Genomic DNA, 17,433 nt, shown 5'->3' on the forward strand with positions numbered 1-17,433 from the left:
GGTTTATTAATATATATATTTATCGATTTAAATCTATTTAAGTCGATTTATATTTTACTTTAACCGATAATAATCTATTAAAATCAATATTATAAGTGATTATAATGATCGATTATATAGAAATTATCGATTTTAATATTGGTTTAATCAGATGATTTATTTTAAAAAACTATGATTTTTGTAAAAGTCAAAATACAAATTCTAATAAAAAATTATAGTAATAAAAAAAAAAAACATCTCGCACAATTTTGTTGAATAATTTACTCTGTGACAGAAAAAAATATATATTAAAACTTTAATGATTTTAATAAATAAACAACATAGTTTATCAAATATAATTGTCCCTTATTATTATTATTTTTTTTTAATATAATAATTTGTAATGAATATTTTATTCAGAGTTATTGTATTGTAATATTTCTTTTTTTTTCAGCTAAACGAAAATTTCTCCAATAACGCAATATGTAAAATAATAATAATAATAATAAATGTAAAAATTAATGACAATTTTTTTAATAGAAAATTTATACAGAAAAAATATTTTCTTTTATTATTATTATTATTATTACTGAATAAATAATTATTAATTATTGTTAGTTTATATAATTAAAAAATACATAGAATGTGTTAATTTTTAAGGTGTAGCTTATATATGAAATTTATTAAAAATTACAATAAACAAAACGACAAAAAAAATAAATATATATATCTACATATATTTATCTCACTGTTTTATTTAGTTTTTTTTTTATTAATGATCCTTAATATATTTTTTGTGTTAACATTTATTTAATAAATAATCATAAATATATAATAGAGAAAAATAAAAAAAACAATAACTTTTTCACGTTGCAGTCGCCTTTGACTCATGTAAATAATGTTTCAAACACAATTACATATTTTCATTTATTTATATTACTTTTTAATTTAGTCAAACTACAATATATTCATGTAAATACATTCTAGCAAGATCTTTATTACCAGTTTGCATATAAATAAGATGAATATTAAATGCAGCTTCACGTTTTATATTTAATAATTGTTCATTATCAGTAACAAGTTGATGATAGGGTGCTGATGGTGGATTTAAAGCTTGTTTATAAAAATTTAAAGCCGTTGAGAGAAATCCTAATTGATGTAAGGCACGTCCGATATTATAATTAGACTCTTGTTTCATTTCTGGACCCCGTAAATCTGCGTATTTTTTTAAAAACGCTAAAGCTGCAATAAAAATTAAACAATTATAAGTTGATAAAAAATTATTTTAAGCATCTAAGACAGTTGTAAACAGCTTACATTGAGTAACAAGTTGATGTTTTTTAGGAGTAAACTTTTGACACGCCATTTGTAAAAAAGTAACTCCAATAAGCATCGCCAGAAGTGGATCTGGATACTCTTTAAAAAGGGAAACATAGTCATTCAATGCATATTTATATGTACCAGAAACGAGACAATTATTCGCATGTAAAATATGTAAATAAGAATAATCATTTTCCCGTCCTAATAATCGCATTATAAAACGGTTGTGTCTCGTGTCATCAGCACGTTGAATAACAATATTTAGTATGTTCCACAGATTTTGTTTTTCCGTATCTCTAACTAATTCGCGGATAATATTATACCCATTGAAATAGTCATTGTTGTAAATACATGATAACAAGCACAGCCAGATAAGATTACGAATCTGGGGTTCAAATTTTTTACAAGTTAAAGCTGTAAAGCAAATACGCTGCAATACGCCGTATTTTTTTAATTTATAAGCAGCATGACAGGCTTTGAGAAAGACAATCCATTCTTGTTCATCAGTTGGCTTATTTTCTGTTTCGTGAAATGTGGGTCCACAGTCTTGTAGAGGTTGCGCAAATGAAAGACGATGAAGCTGAAGGCTCTCACAACGCTGTTTTACCGTCGTTGCCATTAAATAAGTAAGCTCGGATTTTTCTTTTATTTCTATAGAGTGACGAGAAAGAAGAAGTTGTACTGATTCAAGAAATTCATCGTAACGTTCTACTTTGTATAGAAGCGTTGTACGAATGTATAAGGCATCAACGTAAATTACTTGATTTAAATCTTGTACTGTAATTAATAAAAAAAGTTTTTATTATTAAATTTATAAATAATAATTAAGTAAATAAATAAATAAATACTTACAATTTTGGTCTAAAATATTAATTGCCCAGTCATACATTTTAAAGCTTTTGTATAATGTAGCCAATTGTACTTTAGCATCAAATAATTCTGGAGATAATTTAGTAACTATTTCATAAGCAAGTATTGCTTCTTTTAATTGTTTGCAACCAACATGACACTCTGCATATCTTAACCATATTGCAGGCATGCTGTACTTTTTACATCTTATTAATAATTCTAAAAACTTTAAAGCCTTTGAGTACTCTTGGACGTGCATCAATGCTTCAACAATATCAACAAATAAGTCACCAACATTCTCAGTCTCTTCATGAGCTAAAGCATCCATATAATTTTGAACATGCTTTGTAGATCCCAACTCAACCATGGCAACAATAAATTTAGCTTTTAAATCAATCGGCGTTTCATCTGGTAGTGTACAAGTTTCTATTTGTCGTTTATCATCAAATGGCGGTGGAAATGACGTAGTTCCCGATGCAATTGCTGGCATAGAATCTTCATAATATTTAACACCGATACCCGTATAATTTGTCAAAATATCTAAACATCTTTGAAATTTTTTAAGCTTTATCAAAAAATCAGCAAAAATATTAACTTCATCATAAGTTACACGGTTTGGGCATTTGTTAAAAATTTGGTCCATTGAATTGGCCGCTTCTTGATAATTTTCTTTTTCTACAAACATTTTTGCCAATTCTTTTGCGTAGTGAACAAGCACATCACCATCTTCGGTGTCTAATTTTTTTAATAATTTTTTATAAGCTTTTACGTAAGCATCATCATCATTGTTACGTTCGTATTGAAGTTTCGCACATGCATTATACAGTGTTACATCCTTTGGATTTGCAGCAATAGCTTTTATATAACAAGTTATTGCTTGCTTGACATCACCATTTTGTAAAGACATATTAGCAAGATGTGTCCACTGTTCGCAATCTTTAGGTGACAAGTGGGCAGCAATTAATGAAAAATGAAGTGCTTTTTCAGGATCTACTGTCTCGTAAATCATAGCAAGAGTCTGATAAGCTTCTGGTGCTGATGGTACTTGTCTATTATTTAAAAATAAATCATTAATTAATAATTAAGAAGTAATTGTATTTATATAATTAATTAATTACCGTATTATTTCCATACACATTTGAATAGCAGTTTTGTGCTCGCCACGAGCAAAACGTAAATTAGCTTCACCCATTAAACCTTTCAAAGCTGTAGGTAAATTTTCTCGACGACGTCCTCGATTTCTTCTACGAGGTCTTTTTGTTTCCTCAGATTTTTTCGACTTTTTACTTCCATCAATTGGAATCCTGTATAAAAAATAATTATAATGATAATAACTGGTAAAGTCTAAAAAAAAGAAAAAAAAATTATAATAAAATACTTACGGTTCAGTAGCTGGAGGAGGTACATCATCAATACCCCTGTCCATCAGAGATGTAAATTCTGAAAAAGTAAGCTCACCATTCAAAAATTGTCTGGTCAAACGAGCTTCCTCTTCTGGAGTCATTACTTCATTGTCATCTTCATCAGACAATTGAATTTCATCAATCACCAAGTTATCATCTTCATTATTTTCAGCGGTATCATTGTCATTATTACCAGATGGTAATTCACAAACTTCTAGGGTATTAGCGTCAACAAATTCATTTATATCAACTTTAAGTGCGGCAACTTGACTTGGTTCTAATTCTTCAATTATTACCGGTACTATTTCACTATTTGTTTCCATTATTATATCTTTATTCGTCTCTGATGTAATCAATACATTACTTTTTTCATTATCCATATCTAAATATCAACAAATATATCAATAATATATAACCTAAAAGCTACTTGAAATCACTTGTTATGTACACTCTTTATGAATTCAATTGTTATTATATATTTTCATGAAATGTTGGAACATCCAAAACTGCACACCTCAATCGCTCATACGATAGTAAAAAACAAAAATAAACAAATAACAATTAAAATGTAAAAATGATCAGTCAATATTTCCATTCCCGTTACTTCAATTTTTCGTTGATTTACTATATGACAACTTTTAAATATTATTGTTTAGTAATTTAATGGGCTCTACATTCAAAATAAAGAGTGATGATATTATAACTGAATTATTTCAGAACAGTACAACATCAATCAGAAAATTATATTTTTAATTTAAAAAAAAAAAAAAAAAAAATTTGAATAGGCCGCCTTCTCTGTAGAGGTCACCACTTACTTTTACGACATCACGCCAAATTTTATCGTCAGTACTAGTTAGATAAATGGAAAGAACAAAAAATGATAAATAGCGGAAGTAGGCTGTTAGAAAGAGAGGAGACTACATAACAACATTTTACAGAAATGACAGATCAGCGTACTTTGACATAGACACTGGTACCGACTCGCCCATGGAGTACATCGGAGCAGAGACTAAACAAGCTTTAACTTCAGGTCTAGACGAAGAGCACGTAACAATGTCATTACAAATTCAAGGTGAGGACCCAGTTATATAAGATATATGCTAGCCCCCTCAACGAACAAGAGATGTGACAATATATGGATTCAATGGTAGAAAAAATGGCCAAAGTCACGATAAAAAAAATATATGGACAGTGTAATGGGACAAATCCTAGCCATACCCGGAATAGAAAAGTTCTCGGATGAAATACTGAAGGTGGCGAAACAGATCGAGGCGGAGGAATCGCTACCAGCGAATTCTACATCAATTAATACTAAAACACTCAATACATGGAAAAAACAATAGTAGTGGCAACTCTCTGGGATAGTACTGAGTACTTTCTGTAAAAAAAAAATTTCAGACAGTAAGGTAAGAGACCTAGTACCCGATCACTCATGTATTTGTATATCTATATTTAGTAAAATTTAGTAAATATAGATATACAAATACATGGAGTGATCGGGTACTAGTTTCCTGATCAGGTATTAGGTCTCTTAACTTACTGTATGCTATCTAGACTGTATCCACTACTCTCTGGATAGTACTGAGTACTATCCCGGACAGTATTGGATAAAGTCTAGATAGCATACAGTACCCGATGAAAAAAGATTTTATCTGATTATATATGATTATATATGAGATCATGTATGATTATATATGAACCTATATATATAATTAGATCTGATCAGACCTGACTGATGAAGGCTAGGTATAATCATATATAAGCCTTTATATGATCAGACCTAAGTATATATAAGTCTATATATAATTAGATACACCTTTAAGAATTAAGACATAATTACACACCTTTAAGAAGTGATTATAAGACTTCTTGAGGACGCCTTCGAAAATACGTCGTAAATCAGTCATTTTGACTTGAATGCTGTCTGGGTATCTTAAAAATATTGATATTTTCTGTGAAAAAATAAAAAAGCTGAAGAAAACCAAAAAAATTTTCTATAGGAAAATTTCGACAATAAAAAATTTATTGAAGGAAACGCTTTCAAACAATTCTTTCTTTTTATCAAAAAAATTAATCTTGGCACATTTTATCAATTCTCAATATCAAAGGGTTGAACTTTTTCTTTTCATTTTTGAGAATTATAAGAAATTGGTTATTTTAAGGAATAAACAGCAATAGGAAAACGATACCATTGATCAATTCAAAAATTAATAGAGTTATTAAAGATATATTGACCTGTTTAAAAAAACTTGAAAATTAATTGCGGGTAAGAAAAAAAGAAATTGAGTAGATGGACAGTTTTTACTAATGTTAAAGGTGATTCGGGCGATATATAACAGTGGGTGAAACTGATTTTCTGAAATTCCGTCTAGTTTCATGTGACAAATTTTAAAATTTTCGAGTTACCGTTAAAAAATCGAAGATTTTTGAAAAGTTAGAGAAGTTATTGTTTTTACCCCAATTTTCGAAAATCGAAATTTTATTGGATGTCGACGTTTTGAGGTCTTATACAGTAAAAAATTTTTCGTATTCGTGTAAAACAAAAGTCTGTGTTAAAAATTTGATGTTAAATTTTTAACATTTTTGTGTGTTAATTTGACATGCTGCTTTTGTGTTGATTGATCAGTTCATTTTTAACACAAAAAATGTTAATTGAAACAAAAGTAACGTTTACTCATCAGTGTGACTGTTCATACAACATTTTAAAATGTAACTTTAACATCTAGCGCGTGTTAATTCAAAAGTAACACAAAGAGTGTGTTGAATTTACTAGTCATTTATTAAAACTATATATACAAAGTTTATATATTGATTTAACGTTTTTAATTGTGTTATTTTGATACTTATAAAAGTTTATATTATAAACTTTTATAAGTATCAAAATAACACAATTAAAAACGTTATATCAACACTTTACGTGTGTTGCAGATAACATTTGAATGTGTAAAAGTTATAGAACCAGTATCAGAGAATTTTTTCAGTCCTATATAGAGCCTTCACAGAAACATGCGCCTAAAAGAATTTCAATGTAAAGTCGATATGATCATCTCCTTTGTGTGTCGATCGATTATTTTTTCTGTTCTGCCAACTGATTATATCTTTCCACATTATCTTGGAGACTCTTTTAATGTAAAACATCCATAGGAACGTAAATTAAATTATTCGACTAAAAAAATCTTTACGCGACTTCAGTTGAATTAAAGAACCTTACAACACAAAACTAGGTGTCTCTCTCTCTCTCTCTCTCTCTCATTCACTCATTTCATTTAATTGTTTAATTCCAAAGCATATATTATTATATATGCTTTGGAATTAAATATGTCAATAGTATACATTATACTTATTATCAAATTAATGAAATAATAAATAACAACTTTTTTTTTTTTTTTTTTTAATTGAACCAATATTCCATTTCAAATTATTATTACAATGATATAATTTATTATAATCACGGATATAAATATACATATGTATTTAATACTGTGTTGTATCATTTTTTAAATGGATTAATATAGGATTATAGATTATAGCGTTTTCGAATCGGCTGTTTTTGTAATGATGAAAAATAATAATCTTCATCATTAACATTATTATTTTGTTTGGTAGCAATTAAATTATTGTTTAGAGCCTGTTTATGCTGTGCAATTTGATGTATTTCACGATTGAAACTATTAATTAAAACCTTATAAAGTTTTAATGGAATTTTTACAATGGAATCATTGATACTATTGTTGTTGTCGTTGTTGTTATTTTTGTTGTTGTTAATGTCATCTTCACCACCATATACTTCTTTTGGCTCGTTATAATTTCTTTTTTTTCCACATCCTAAAATATTAACACTTAAATTTTTTAGATAAAAATATGATTTATAATAATAATATTTAGTATATTTCTATTTATAATACCAGTAAAAGCATTGCAAAACGGTCGTTTTAATCCTAGTAATTTTATAGAATCACCATCAATCATATTTAAGGAATCTTCTTCCTAAAAAATATTTTGATAATTCATATAATTATTAAGTTTAATTTTCATGATACCAGCATTGAAACGTCAAGCTTCAATATCTCTACAGTTAGTCAAAAAAGCTAATTTTAGTCTAATGTCGCGAATAAATATTAGAAAATTCGTAAATTGCAAATGCCTCCAATCAGCGGGCAAAAACATATGTGTTTCGTCCCTTGGCAAGAAACAAATAATGTTCCTGCCCACTGACTAAAGACATCCGTAATTTTAACTTTGATACCTGTCGTTTGTTTAATAAGCATTTCCGACCATTAATATTATTTACGGAAATACCAATTCCGACTTTTTGATGGAGCTTTATGAAAATTAGCGTAAATAATAGTTAGTATTTATACACGGAGAAATTATTCTCATTTGAAATGCTATGGTGTTAACAAGCTAAAAAAAAAATGGTAATACTTGTCATCTTAATGAAGTAACTATTCCCATCCTTACATTTTAATGATTCTCATTCTTTTATGTTAGCTTTTCCTATCGGAGATAGTAAGCATTCTTATCTAGATAGTAACCATTCTTATCCGTGATGATGATCATTACTATCTTAGAAGGCAAAATCAAAAGTTTTTCAGACATAAGAAATATTACTATCTAGATGGTAACTATTACTATCGGCAATAGTAAATATTATTATACGAGGAACGAATAGATAACATAAAAGCATGATAATGATTATCACATACAGATGGTAATCATTCCCTATTGCAAGATGGTAATAGTTAGCATCTTTTTTCAGCGTGTAGTAAAGTCGGACCATGTTGGCCACCTGACCAAAATCGGAATAAACCCTCCCAAAAATTACTATGACCATAGTAAACTTTACAGTGGTTACAGTAATTTGTGATATAATCGTTGCCTATTCTATTATGGCCATAGTAATTTTTGCGTGTGTTAATTTCAATATCCGTCAGGTGGCCAACATGATTCGGTTTAGAATTTTAAACGATAATAATTTCTCCGTGTAGTTTCCGCTTAATTATAAACTTCAAATCACAATTTACGCCTATACGCTAAAATAGATGATCGGACCATTGGTCTTAAATTAACTTGTTTCTGACTGGCTGCTGACAATGAAACTAGAATTACCAATGCAGGTAATCATGAAAAATACAGTGTGCAACACGGGATGAAACACGATTTCAGACCGCGAATGATGTCAGCCTTCATCTACGGCTCGAGCATCTAACTTCACCCTGGTCTGAAATCGTTTTATTTCATCCCTCATCACACAATATACTATTTTCATTCATTAATTGTGAATAAAATTACAGTACCTTATTATTATAATTATTAGTATTTTTCATTGCATTGACGATTGTTGTTAAAAATAATCCGATTAAAATCCAATTAAATTTAATTATTATCTTAAAAATAAAAATATTAATTATCAATTAAAAAAATTACGTTATAGTAAATAAATTATGTAATGGAAAAAAATATTTAAAGTATGTTATTTATGTAATGATGATTATTTATAAATAATATACTTATTACATAATCATATAATAATCATTTTAATTCATTTAAATCAATAATTGTTTTTATTAAATAGAAAAATAGTATATTACACACCGAGGGAAGTAAAGTAAGAAATGTCTCAGATCACATGTAATTGTTGGCCGAGGCGAAGCCGAGGTCAACAAACATGTGATCTGAGGCTTTCTTATTTACTTCCCGAGGAGTGTATACTATTTTTCTCCTCGACGGAGGCGGGAAGCGGCAACTTCGTTTTGCACAGCGGAACGAAAGTTGACGCTTTCCGCCCGGAGGTGAGAAAATATTATTTATTTATTATATATACTCAGTAATATTTATAAAAAAATAAATATTATATTGTTTACATTATTTATAAAGAATGAGAAAAATTTTGTTACCACCATCTTTCAATGATAAAATTAGTTAATATTTTTAATTTTAGTATCATTGTAAAGGTTCTTGACATTTTCATGGTTTCAACTCTTTTTTTTTATAGCCAATTATCGAGATGAAGAAATTTATCTACATCATTCAAAATATATTTAAATTACGCGGGAAAAAAAAACGATTGTGTTTATTTTCTTTAAATAAATTAGTATTAATTATTAATTATTATATCAATATAACTGAATATCCCTCTGAATATATATAATAGCTATCATCCATATTATTAAGAGATAATTGGAAAAATTTGGTATAAATGAATAGATCCTGAATTAATTTTGTACGTTTTTTTAGTTTTAAATGTTTTTTTAAATAACTGTAAGTTCAATATCTTAAGTTTTAGAAATAATTAATAATTATTAATATACATATTAACTTCGCGCTAAAAGATTTTGATATGATATTATAAAATTACTGACATCTCTAATTAAAAATTCCGATTGAAATCCGATAGACTTTAAATCGGAATTCATTGGTTTCAATCGGAGTTTTTAATCAGGGATCAAAATGTTTAAATATTATGAGATTAGACATTTAATTTTTTTGTACATCCTTCATCGTAGGTGAGATATTTTAGAAAAAAAAATATATTAGTCGTCGAATAACTAAAAATTTGACCGTGTGTAGATTTTTTTTAAGAATCCCATTCATGATTATCCAATTATCGAAATCAAAAAGTTTGCGAATTAATAACTTGTTATTAATCAAGACAAATCAAGATTTGTCTAATTAAACTTCAATGATCATAAAAAAAATAAACAAAATATCTGAGAGAAAATTGGTAAGGCTCGGATGAACAATTAAATTTTAATCATACTTTGTAAATTTAATTAGAAAAATACACGTAGTGACTGCAAGTAACTCGTAATTTTATTAGAAAAAAAAGACTTACCTTCATCTTTATTGTTTAGATTAATTTTTTTTTATCAATTAAAATTTATAATAATAGAAAATAATTGGAATAATTAATAAACAAGCAGATAGAGTTTAGTTTAATTTAGATAAATAATTTTTTTAACATTTAGCGACGATACGTACAAGAATGCGAGAGAATTTATGTTTGATGTAAAAGTTGAGCGCACCGAGTTCAAATATATCCCCCACTTGGGTGTTATTTTAAGAAGGTAAGGGTTGTTCATGCGCCCGAGCAATGCGTGGATATGATTTACTATTTACTCCCATAAAACCGTCTATAACATATCTATAATATAACACTACAACTATTACGTACTTTGTATGCATATACAACATAGATATTTACTGAATCATTTAGCTTGACATTTTACTTACACGTATAAATTGATCAATTCATATGACAAATATGCAATTATTATTTAAACTTGAGCATCAAAACACTTTTGACCGACGACTTGCATCTTAATCTTACATTTCAGACTAGTCTTTAGTGAACTATTACAACTAAATATGTATATATATACATATCCTATTCATCTATTCTATTCATTCTATATTCATTTTATTATCTTATGTTAATTTATATATAGAATAAACTAAGTAGAAATTGAATCAGCTATTTATATATTATTTTTATTAAATTCAATTTACTTGACTATGATTATTTTTAATAATGGGCAATAAAACACTACGAGTTAAGTACTCACAACGTTCCCACATTTCATCCTGCTGGGTTAATAGTCACTGACCTGAATTTTATTTTTTTTTAACAAAAAAAATTAAAAAAAAACGAAAATGAAAAAAATTTCGAAATTCTTATGTATATATTATATATTAGGGTGCCTATTATTTCCTAAATTAGATTTTTTCCTTGGCCGTGAGATAAACCATTTATTTGTGATCCAAAAATAATAAAAAAAGTTTAATCCAATCCCGTTTAACCCTGTCTAAGTAATGATACTTTCTCATTTTAGGACAATGAGAGAAAGTTTTAGTACTCGCTTAAAAATAAGTGTACAGCTACATCTAACAAATAATTTGTAGGAAATTTACCGCTCTTTAAAAAAGGTATCTTATGTTTTTTTCGTGAATCGAACCTTTTAAGAAATATTGAAGCTCAAAATTTGATTTTTTTCGAAAAATTGGCGTTTTTGTTTGAAATTTTATTACTGCCTAATACGTAGATGTACAGTTAACCCTGATTAAAGAAAATGATTTACTCAATGATGAATGTATATCTACAAAGTATATCTATATGTCGGAAAGTCATTACAAGCTTGGGCGTCATCCCGAGTATTGGTCTCAATATTAATATCTCTCAATTTTATTTAAAATATAAGCGAATAATAATTATGCAACACAGTGATTTAATATTAAAAGTATTGTTCACAAATAATGATACTTAGACAAGTAATATAATGAAGATAGTGTCGCACAAATATCAAAATACACTAAATACTAATTAATGCAATTTAATATATTTAAAAAATAATGTTTTTCGTTTAAAATTCGATGACTCCGCAGCATAGGGATATATATACTTATGCACTAAACATTATTTTGTCAGGAATTCACCGCTCTACAAAAAAGGTCTGTTATGCTTTTTCAATAAACCTAACCGTTTAAGAGATATTTAAGCTCTAGGTTGAAAGAAAACTTTCACAAAACAACTTAAAATTTCGCTCTAATGATATAAAAAATTATTTACATTTCGAGCGCAAATATCTCTTAAACGGTTAGGTTTATCGAAAAAAAGTAAGATATCTTCCCTTGTTAAGATTAATGATTTGAAATGATTCAAAACGATTGCAAATGATTTAAAACAATTTAAATCGACTAATATATAGAATACACTTAACATGGATTAAATCATTTTTCTTAATCAGAGTTTTTTGTAGAGCGGTAAATTTCTGACAAAAAAATTGTTATAGCGCTTAATTGTATGTGTTAGAAAGTGATAAAATTTCAAAAAAAGGTAAATTTCCTACAAATCATTTGTTAGTTATAACTGTACACTTATTCTTAAGCGAGTAATAAAACTTTTCTCATCGTACTAAAGTAGGAAAATATCATTACTTACGCAGGGTTAAACGGCATTGGAAAAAACTTTTTAACTTCCCGATAAGAAAATTGACGATTTTCAAAAAATTCAGAAAGGTACTGGTTTCACCCCGATTTTCAAAAACCGAGTTTTCAGCAGGTGTCGACGTTTGAAAGCCCTACAGTCAGTAGGATGCTATTCTGACATTTTCAGAGAGATGTCTATGCGTATGTGCGTGTAAACCTCTCATATCTTTTTAATGAATGAACCGATCTAGATGGTTCTTGCGGCATTCAAAATAGTTCTTCTGAAATTAAGCGGGCAGAGGTAGCCGAGCGGTTCTCGTGTGGCTCGAGCGATCACCCAAGTTAAGCAGCATCGAGCATGATCGCTACTTGGTTGGGTGACCGCTTAGCCACGCGTTGAGCTTGATCAGAGGTCTCTGCCCGTTAGGCGCGGGATGAGGATCGAGTGATCGGTAAAATGGGAATTTTATCGATCACTAGAGTCTCACCCAAACCGAACTGTATTGGCAATGGTTTTCTCTGTGGTTTCCCTTGCCCCTATACTCCCACAGCCAAGGTAGGGGGTAGGGTATAACCGTAATGGTGCAGTACAGTATAAGCACAAGTCGGACCACAACCGCACAATGAAAGCAGAAAAAGGAAGCAGTTGCGATATAAAGGCAAAAAGTGTAAAAGGCCGTTAATGCGACTATATACTGGAATAATAAAAAAAAAAAAAAAAAAAAAAATAGTTCTTCTGAAATTAGACTCCCAGAAAATTTTAGATTATTTAGACAAATAGATTCTGAGATATTTAAGAAATACGAAAAAAAAAATTCTTTTTTTTTTTTCGTTTTTTTTTTTTTTTTTTTTTTTGGATATTTCGAAAACTGTGTAATCGATCAACTCCGAAATATAATCAACTCTAGAACTTGATAAAAACTTTCGATTGCCGCCAAGAACGTCTCAATCGGATGATCCATAAATCTAATTTGAGAAATAACGGACACCCTAATACAATATATAGAGACGTGAAAAATAATTTATATTTAAAAAAGCAAACATTAAATTATTTATTATTAATTTAATTAAATTAATAATAAAAAATATATGAATAATATAATATGTCACTCAAGCGATTATTCACGTGTTTTCATACACGTGAATACATAATATGTACAACTATATAAAATGTACATCGCACGTGTGTCCAAAGGATTTTATAGATTAATCTCTTTGCTCTAAGTTATAATAAAATGATGAATATTTAATAATTTTATGAATTATGTAATAATCAATTGGCGAGATTATAGACCTATGTATTTTTTACTAAATAATTTTATCTTTCACTTTTAATTGGGATCATGTTACATAGGTTTATTTAATTAGTTGTTGATAAAAATTAAGTACGAAAAAAAAATTGTAAAAAAGTTGAAAATTGTATGTTCAACTTATTTTTAATAAATATAATGTCAATAAATTTAATAATCTTTACTATAAGGTAAAATGTATTTGTATATCTATATTTACTAAATTTGATTAAATATAAATATACAAATACATGGAGTGATCGGGTACTAGGCCTTTTACCTTATAGCATTATTAAATAGTAAGTTTAAATTATTACTTGATATCTTTATAGTAATTAATCTTAATAATTAAGTAATCTAAATTGATGAAAAAATTATTATTAATCAGTAAAACAAATGGCTAAACATATTCATTATTCAAATTCTTGTATCTTAACACTACCATCTGGCATTCCAAAATATACTTTTTTAGCCATATTCACGAACAATCCTATTTCAATTACTCCAGGGATTAATTTAATCTCATTACTTATTTCATTCCATGATTTTTCCTGTTCGAATGGAAAATGCCAATCTAATATAAAATTTCCATTGTCTGTTACAACTGGACCCTATAATAAATAAATACAAAAAAAAATCATATATATATATATATATATATATATAATTAACGTTTTATTAACATAAGAATAAAAAAAAATAGTCTCACAGCTTTGGCAATAGCCATACGAATTTGAACAGTGCCACCATAATTATCTTGAATATTTTTTTTAATTGGTACATAAGCCATAGGAACGACTTCAATAGGTATTCCTTTTTTATACTGCTGTCCAAGTCTATCTGAATTTTTAGTATGGTCAGCAATAATTATCAATTGATTTGTACAAGATGCAACTATTTTTTCTTGTAATAAACAACCGCCTCCACCTTTAATTAATGTCATATTAGCATCAACTTCATCTGCACCATCAATAACACAATCCAACTATAAAGAAATGATATATATACATAATTATGAAATTTTTTTTCTCTTCTCTTCCATTTTACCTTTGGATGTGTATCGAGATCACCAAGTGTTAAATGGTTATTAATAATTAATTGACGTGCTTGAAAAGAAGTCGGCACACAAATAACATTCAATCCATTTTCATTAATTTTTTCAGCTGATACAAGAAAACAAAAACAAAAAAATATTTTTAAAAATATTAATTAAGAACATTTTTTATTATTTTACCAATTCTATTTACTGCATAAATAACTGTTGATCCGCTACCAATTCCAATTACACAATTAGGCTAAAATTCATTTAAAGAAAAAATAATGAAATATTGAATATCATTCTTTACTACATCATGATATCATAACCTTTTTTAACTCTCTTGTTAAAATAACATGTATTTATATAAAAAAATTTTCTTGAAAATTTACAATAAAATATTACCGTAACATACTCATCAACGGCTTTGTAAGCTGCTATTTTTTTCGCTGTTTCCAAAGTGTCCATTTTATTATATTATAAATATTATTACTTTCAATCAATTAAAATAATATACAATAAATATTCTATGCTCCTTTTGCTTTAATAAATCAAAAACAACGTGGACGTAATGACGATAATAATAATAATTTCCCGCGGTTATTATTTTATATACCAATGCTACTACTTTAATCAAAATTATAATGGCTATTTTTTTTTTTTAATTGATAAATATGATAAATATATCAAACTAATACGATAATAAATATATGTGTATGAAAACAAAATTGTATATAATTTTTATGAATATTAAAATGTTTTTTATTTATCTACTATCAGAAATAATTTATTAATATAATTTTAAATGAAAGAAAAAAAATCCAAATTCAAATTTTATTATACAAAAAAATAACAATGACTATGGGCTTGTTCAGAAACACACTCTGGAAGAGAAAATATTCAACTCCTGCGTTCAGAAATATCCACTGGTCGAACCAGAGGTGCGATATAACATTACAAAGGTACTAATCACACCTAGATAGGTAATTTTTCACCTCCAGAGTGTATTTCTGAACACGCCCTATATATTGAAGTTATGTAGATAATTCCGAAAAATTTTTGTTTTATATGAATTTACATCTAATGTAAATTTAAAAAAAAGAAAAACAAAATACAAAATATTGCATAATGATATAATTAAACAATTTATTTTTAATTATTTATTTATCTACTTTTTTATATTCAAGAAACATTTGTTTTCTGTAATAAAAATATTTTGTCGATGCCATTAATTGATTTTATTGAATAATTTAACTAAATTTAATACCATGGCATACCCAATCAATCAACAAGGTAATGATAGAAAATAATTTTTGAATATAAAGTAATGAAAAAATATTTTTTTCTTAGAAACTTGTAACAAATTCGAAAGTATCCATCATTCATGTGATTGTAAATATAATATAAGCATTTTACCTATTCATATTTTAAGTTAATAATAATAAATAAAAAAATAATAATAATTTCAATAGGTTGTAAAAAAAAAAGAGAAAAAATAATGCTTGAACAAATAAAACCATCATCATCACTGTTAGTAGATAATAATTTTCATTTAGATAATAAAATAAAAAATGCATTCAATGTAATGAAAGAACGTTTTGAAGATTTAACTGAACGTCGACAATTTTTGATCGAAAAAGTCGGTAATATTGAAAAAATAATGCCATTATTGATGGCTTACAATATTTCGTCGGATTCCTCATCATCATCATCGACAAATAAAATTGAGAATATTGTTGATATAATATCTCCTTATCCAACTCAAGATGATGATAATAATTTAAATGAAGAAACTAAAAATTCGATAAATAGTTTAAATGAGCAAGTTGATAAATTATATGTATATTAATTTTATTTATAAGTTTATTTTAATTTTATTCAACCACACTTACATATTTAATTATTTAGGACGAAATTATAAAAACAGATATAGAATTACAAGAATCGATAATGAGACTTGAGTCTCTGCAAGCTGTTAATTTTGAGCTTGAAAATAAATTATCGAGCATGAGAAATAATAATCAAAGTTCTGAATTAATGACTTTACACAATTTATATTTAATCATAACTCAAAATAACAGTGATAATGATGATTATATTATTAATTGTTTACCAAAATTACGGCAATTTATACAGCAAGAAATTCGTTTGAAAAAATGCATTAATGTTTTAGAAAATCGAGAACAATGTTTGAGTACACAGTTAGATAAATTACTGTTGAAAGATAAGAATCATGAGTTTAAAACGATGGCTAAACCTACAAATAAATTTCAAAAAGTTATTATTTATCATTATAGCTGTTATTTTATTTAATTACCATTAACTTTTAACTTTATTTATTTTGATGTAGCAATGCATTGGAAAAAATTACCGTCAATGGGAAAACAATAAATTTTTTCGTTCTTGCGAGTGTCCAAAGAAAAAAATCGCTGGTAATAATGATGATGATAACATAGATATAGATTTGAGTAAATATTGTGATTGTTGTCCCTTGAATAAGAAATGATAATTAGGATGATAGGGAAAAAAAACATATAGCAATGAAATAAATTAAATAATGATAATAATTAATTCACAAAATATATATAAAAATTGTTAGTTAATCAAAATATTTATAATAATCATATAAAGG

At 27.2% G+C, this 17,433-nt stretch overlaps 4 protein-coding genes across 6 annotated transcripts; 1 reads left to right on the top strand and 3 right to left on the bottom strand.

Annotated features, from left to right (window-relative positions):
• Window positions 1-662: 662 nt before the first annotated feature.
• Window positions 663-4,302, bottom strand: LOC130676750 (general transcription factor 3C polypeptide 3). The gene is made up of 5 exons (XM_057483238.1): window positions 3,531-4,302; window positions 3,267-3,452; window positions 2,152-3,197; window positions 1,297-2,076; window positions 663-1,221 (listed from the first exon to the last, which is right to left on the bottom strand). The coding sequence occupies exons 1-5, from the start codon at window positions 3,929-3,931 to the stop codon at window positions 932-934; spliced, it is 2,703 nt and encodes a 900-aa protein (XP_057339221.1). The 5' UTR covers window positions 3,932-4,302; the 3' UTR covers window positions 663-931.
• Window positions 4,303-6,951: 2,649 nt separating this feature from the next.
• Window positions 6,952-10,998, bottom strand: LOC130676867 (component of gems protein 1-like). Of its 3 annotated transcripts, none has more exons than XM_057483367.1 (4): window positions 10,387-10,998; window positions 8,849-8,938; window positions 7,457-7,538; window positions 6,952-7,376 (listed from the first exon to the last, which is right to left on the bottom strand). In XM_057483367.1, the coding sequence occupies exons 1-4, from the start codon at window positions 10,390-10,392 to the stop codon at window positions 7,069-7,071; spliced, it is 486 nt and encodes a 161-aa protein (XP_057339350.1). In that variant the 5' UTR covers window positions 10,393-10,998; the 3' UTR covers window positions 6,952-7,068. The 3 variants fall into 3 exon arrangements, with proteins under 3 accessions (XP_057339350.1, XP_057339361.1, XP_057339369.1); XM_057483378.1 differs by having other exon boundaries at window positions 10,785-10,884; XM_057483386.1 differs by lacking the exon at window positions 8,849-8,938.
• Window positions 10,999-13,873: 2,875 nt separating this feature from the next.
• LOC130676841 (ribose-5-phosphate isomerase) lies at window positions 13,874-15,626 on the bottom strand. The gene is made up of 5 exons (XM_057483332.1): window positions 15,207-15,626; window positions 15,000-15,060; window positions 14,813-14,928; window positions 14,475-14,750; window positions 13,874-14,376 (listed from the first exon to the last, which is right to left on the bottom strand). Exons 1-5 carry the CDS (start codon window positions 15,267-15,269, stop codon window positions 14,179-14,181), a joined length of 714 nt encoding a protein of 237 aa, XP_057339315.1. The 5' UTR covers window positions 15,270-15,626; the 3' UTR covers window positions 13,874-14,178.
• A 48-nt stretch (window positions 15,627-15,674) lies between these two features.
• LOC130676796 (uncharacterized) lies at window positions 15,675-17,387 on the top strand. The gene is made up of 5 exons (XM_057483312.1): window positions 15,675-16,094; window positions 16,152-16,193; window positions 16,274-16,641; window positions 16,710-17,078; window positions 17,152-17,387. The coding sequence occupies exons 1-5, from the start codon at window positions 16,070-16,072 to the stop codon at window positions 17,305-17,307; spliced, it is 960 nt and encodes a 319-aa protein (XP_057339295.1). The 5' UTR covers window positions 15,675-16,069; the 3' UTR covers window positions 17,308-17,387.
• Window positions 17,388-17,433: the final 46 nt, after the last annotated feature.

Source organism: Microplitis mediator, chromosome 1, assembly GCF_029852145.1.
Source record: "Microplitis mediator isolate UGA2020A chromosome 1, iyMicMedi2.1, whole genome shotgun sequence".
Classification (NCBI taxonomy): Eukaryota; Metazoa; Arthropoda; class Insecta; order Hymenoptera; family Braconidae; genus Microplitis; species Microplitis mediator.

What these genes read in the sequence shown, in the direction of transcription:
- LOC130676796 (XM_057483312.1), top strand. Translation starts at nt 16,070, where the DNA reads ATGGCATACCCAATCAATCAACAAG. An exon ending in AGCAAGTTGATAAATTATAT is followed by an intron (nt 16,642 to 16,709) that starts GTATATTAATTT and finishes TTAATTATTTAG; the next exon opens with GACGAAATTATAAAAACAGA. An exon ending in CTACAAATAAATTTCAAAAA is followed by an intron (nt 17,079 to 17,151) that starts GTTATTATTTAT and finishes ATTTTGATGTAG; the next exon opens with CAATGCATTGGAAAAAATTA.
- LOC130676841 (XM_057483332.1), bottom strand. Translation starts at nt 15,269, where the DNA reads ATGGACACTTTGGAAACAGCGAAAAAAATAGCAGCTTACAAAGCCGTT. An exon ending in CCGTTGATGAGTATGTTACG is followed by an intron (nt 15,061 to 15,206) that starts GTAATATTTTAT and finishes AATGAATTTTAG; the next exon opens with CCTAATTGTGTAATTGGAAT. An exon ending in ATCTCGATACACATCCAAAG is followed by an intron (nt 14,751 to 14,812) that starts GTAAAATGGAAG and finishes ATTTCTTTATAG; the next exon opens with TTGGATTGTGTTATTGATGG.
- LOC130676867 (XM_057483367.1), bottom strand. An exon ending in CTAATAATTATAATAATAAG is followed by an intron (nt 7,539 to 8,848) that starts GTACTGTAATTT and finishes AATATTTTTTAG; the next exon opens with GAAGAAGATTCCTTAAATAT. An exon ending in GTTTTGCAATGCTTTTACTG is followed by an intron (nt 7,377 to 7,456) that starts GTATTATAAATA and finishes TTAATATTTTAG; the next exon opens with GATGTGGAAAAAAAAGAAAT.
- LOC130676750 (XM_057483238.1), bottom strand. Translation starts at nt 3,931, where the DNA reads ATGGATAATGAAAAAAGTAATGTATTGATTACATCAGAGACGAATAAA. An exon ending in ATGTGTATGGAAATAATACG is followed by an intron (nt 3,198 to 3,266) that starts GTAATTAATTAA and finishes TTTAAATAATAG; the next exon opens with ACAAGTACCATCAGCACCAG. An exon ending in TAATATTTTAGACCAAAATT is followed by an intron (nt 2,077 to 2,151) that starts GTAAGTATTTAT and finishes TATTAATTACAG; the next exon opens with TACAAGATTTAAATCAAGTA.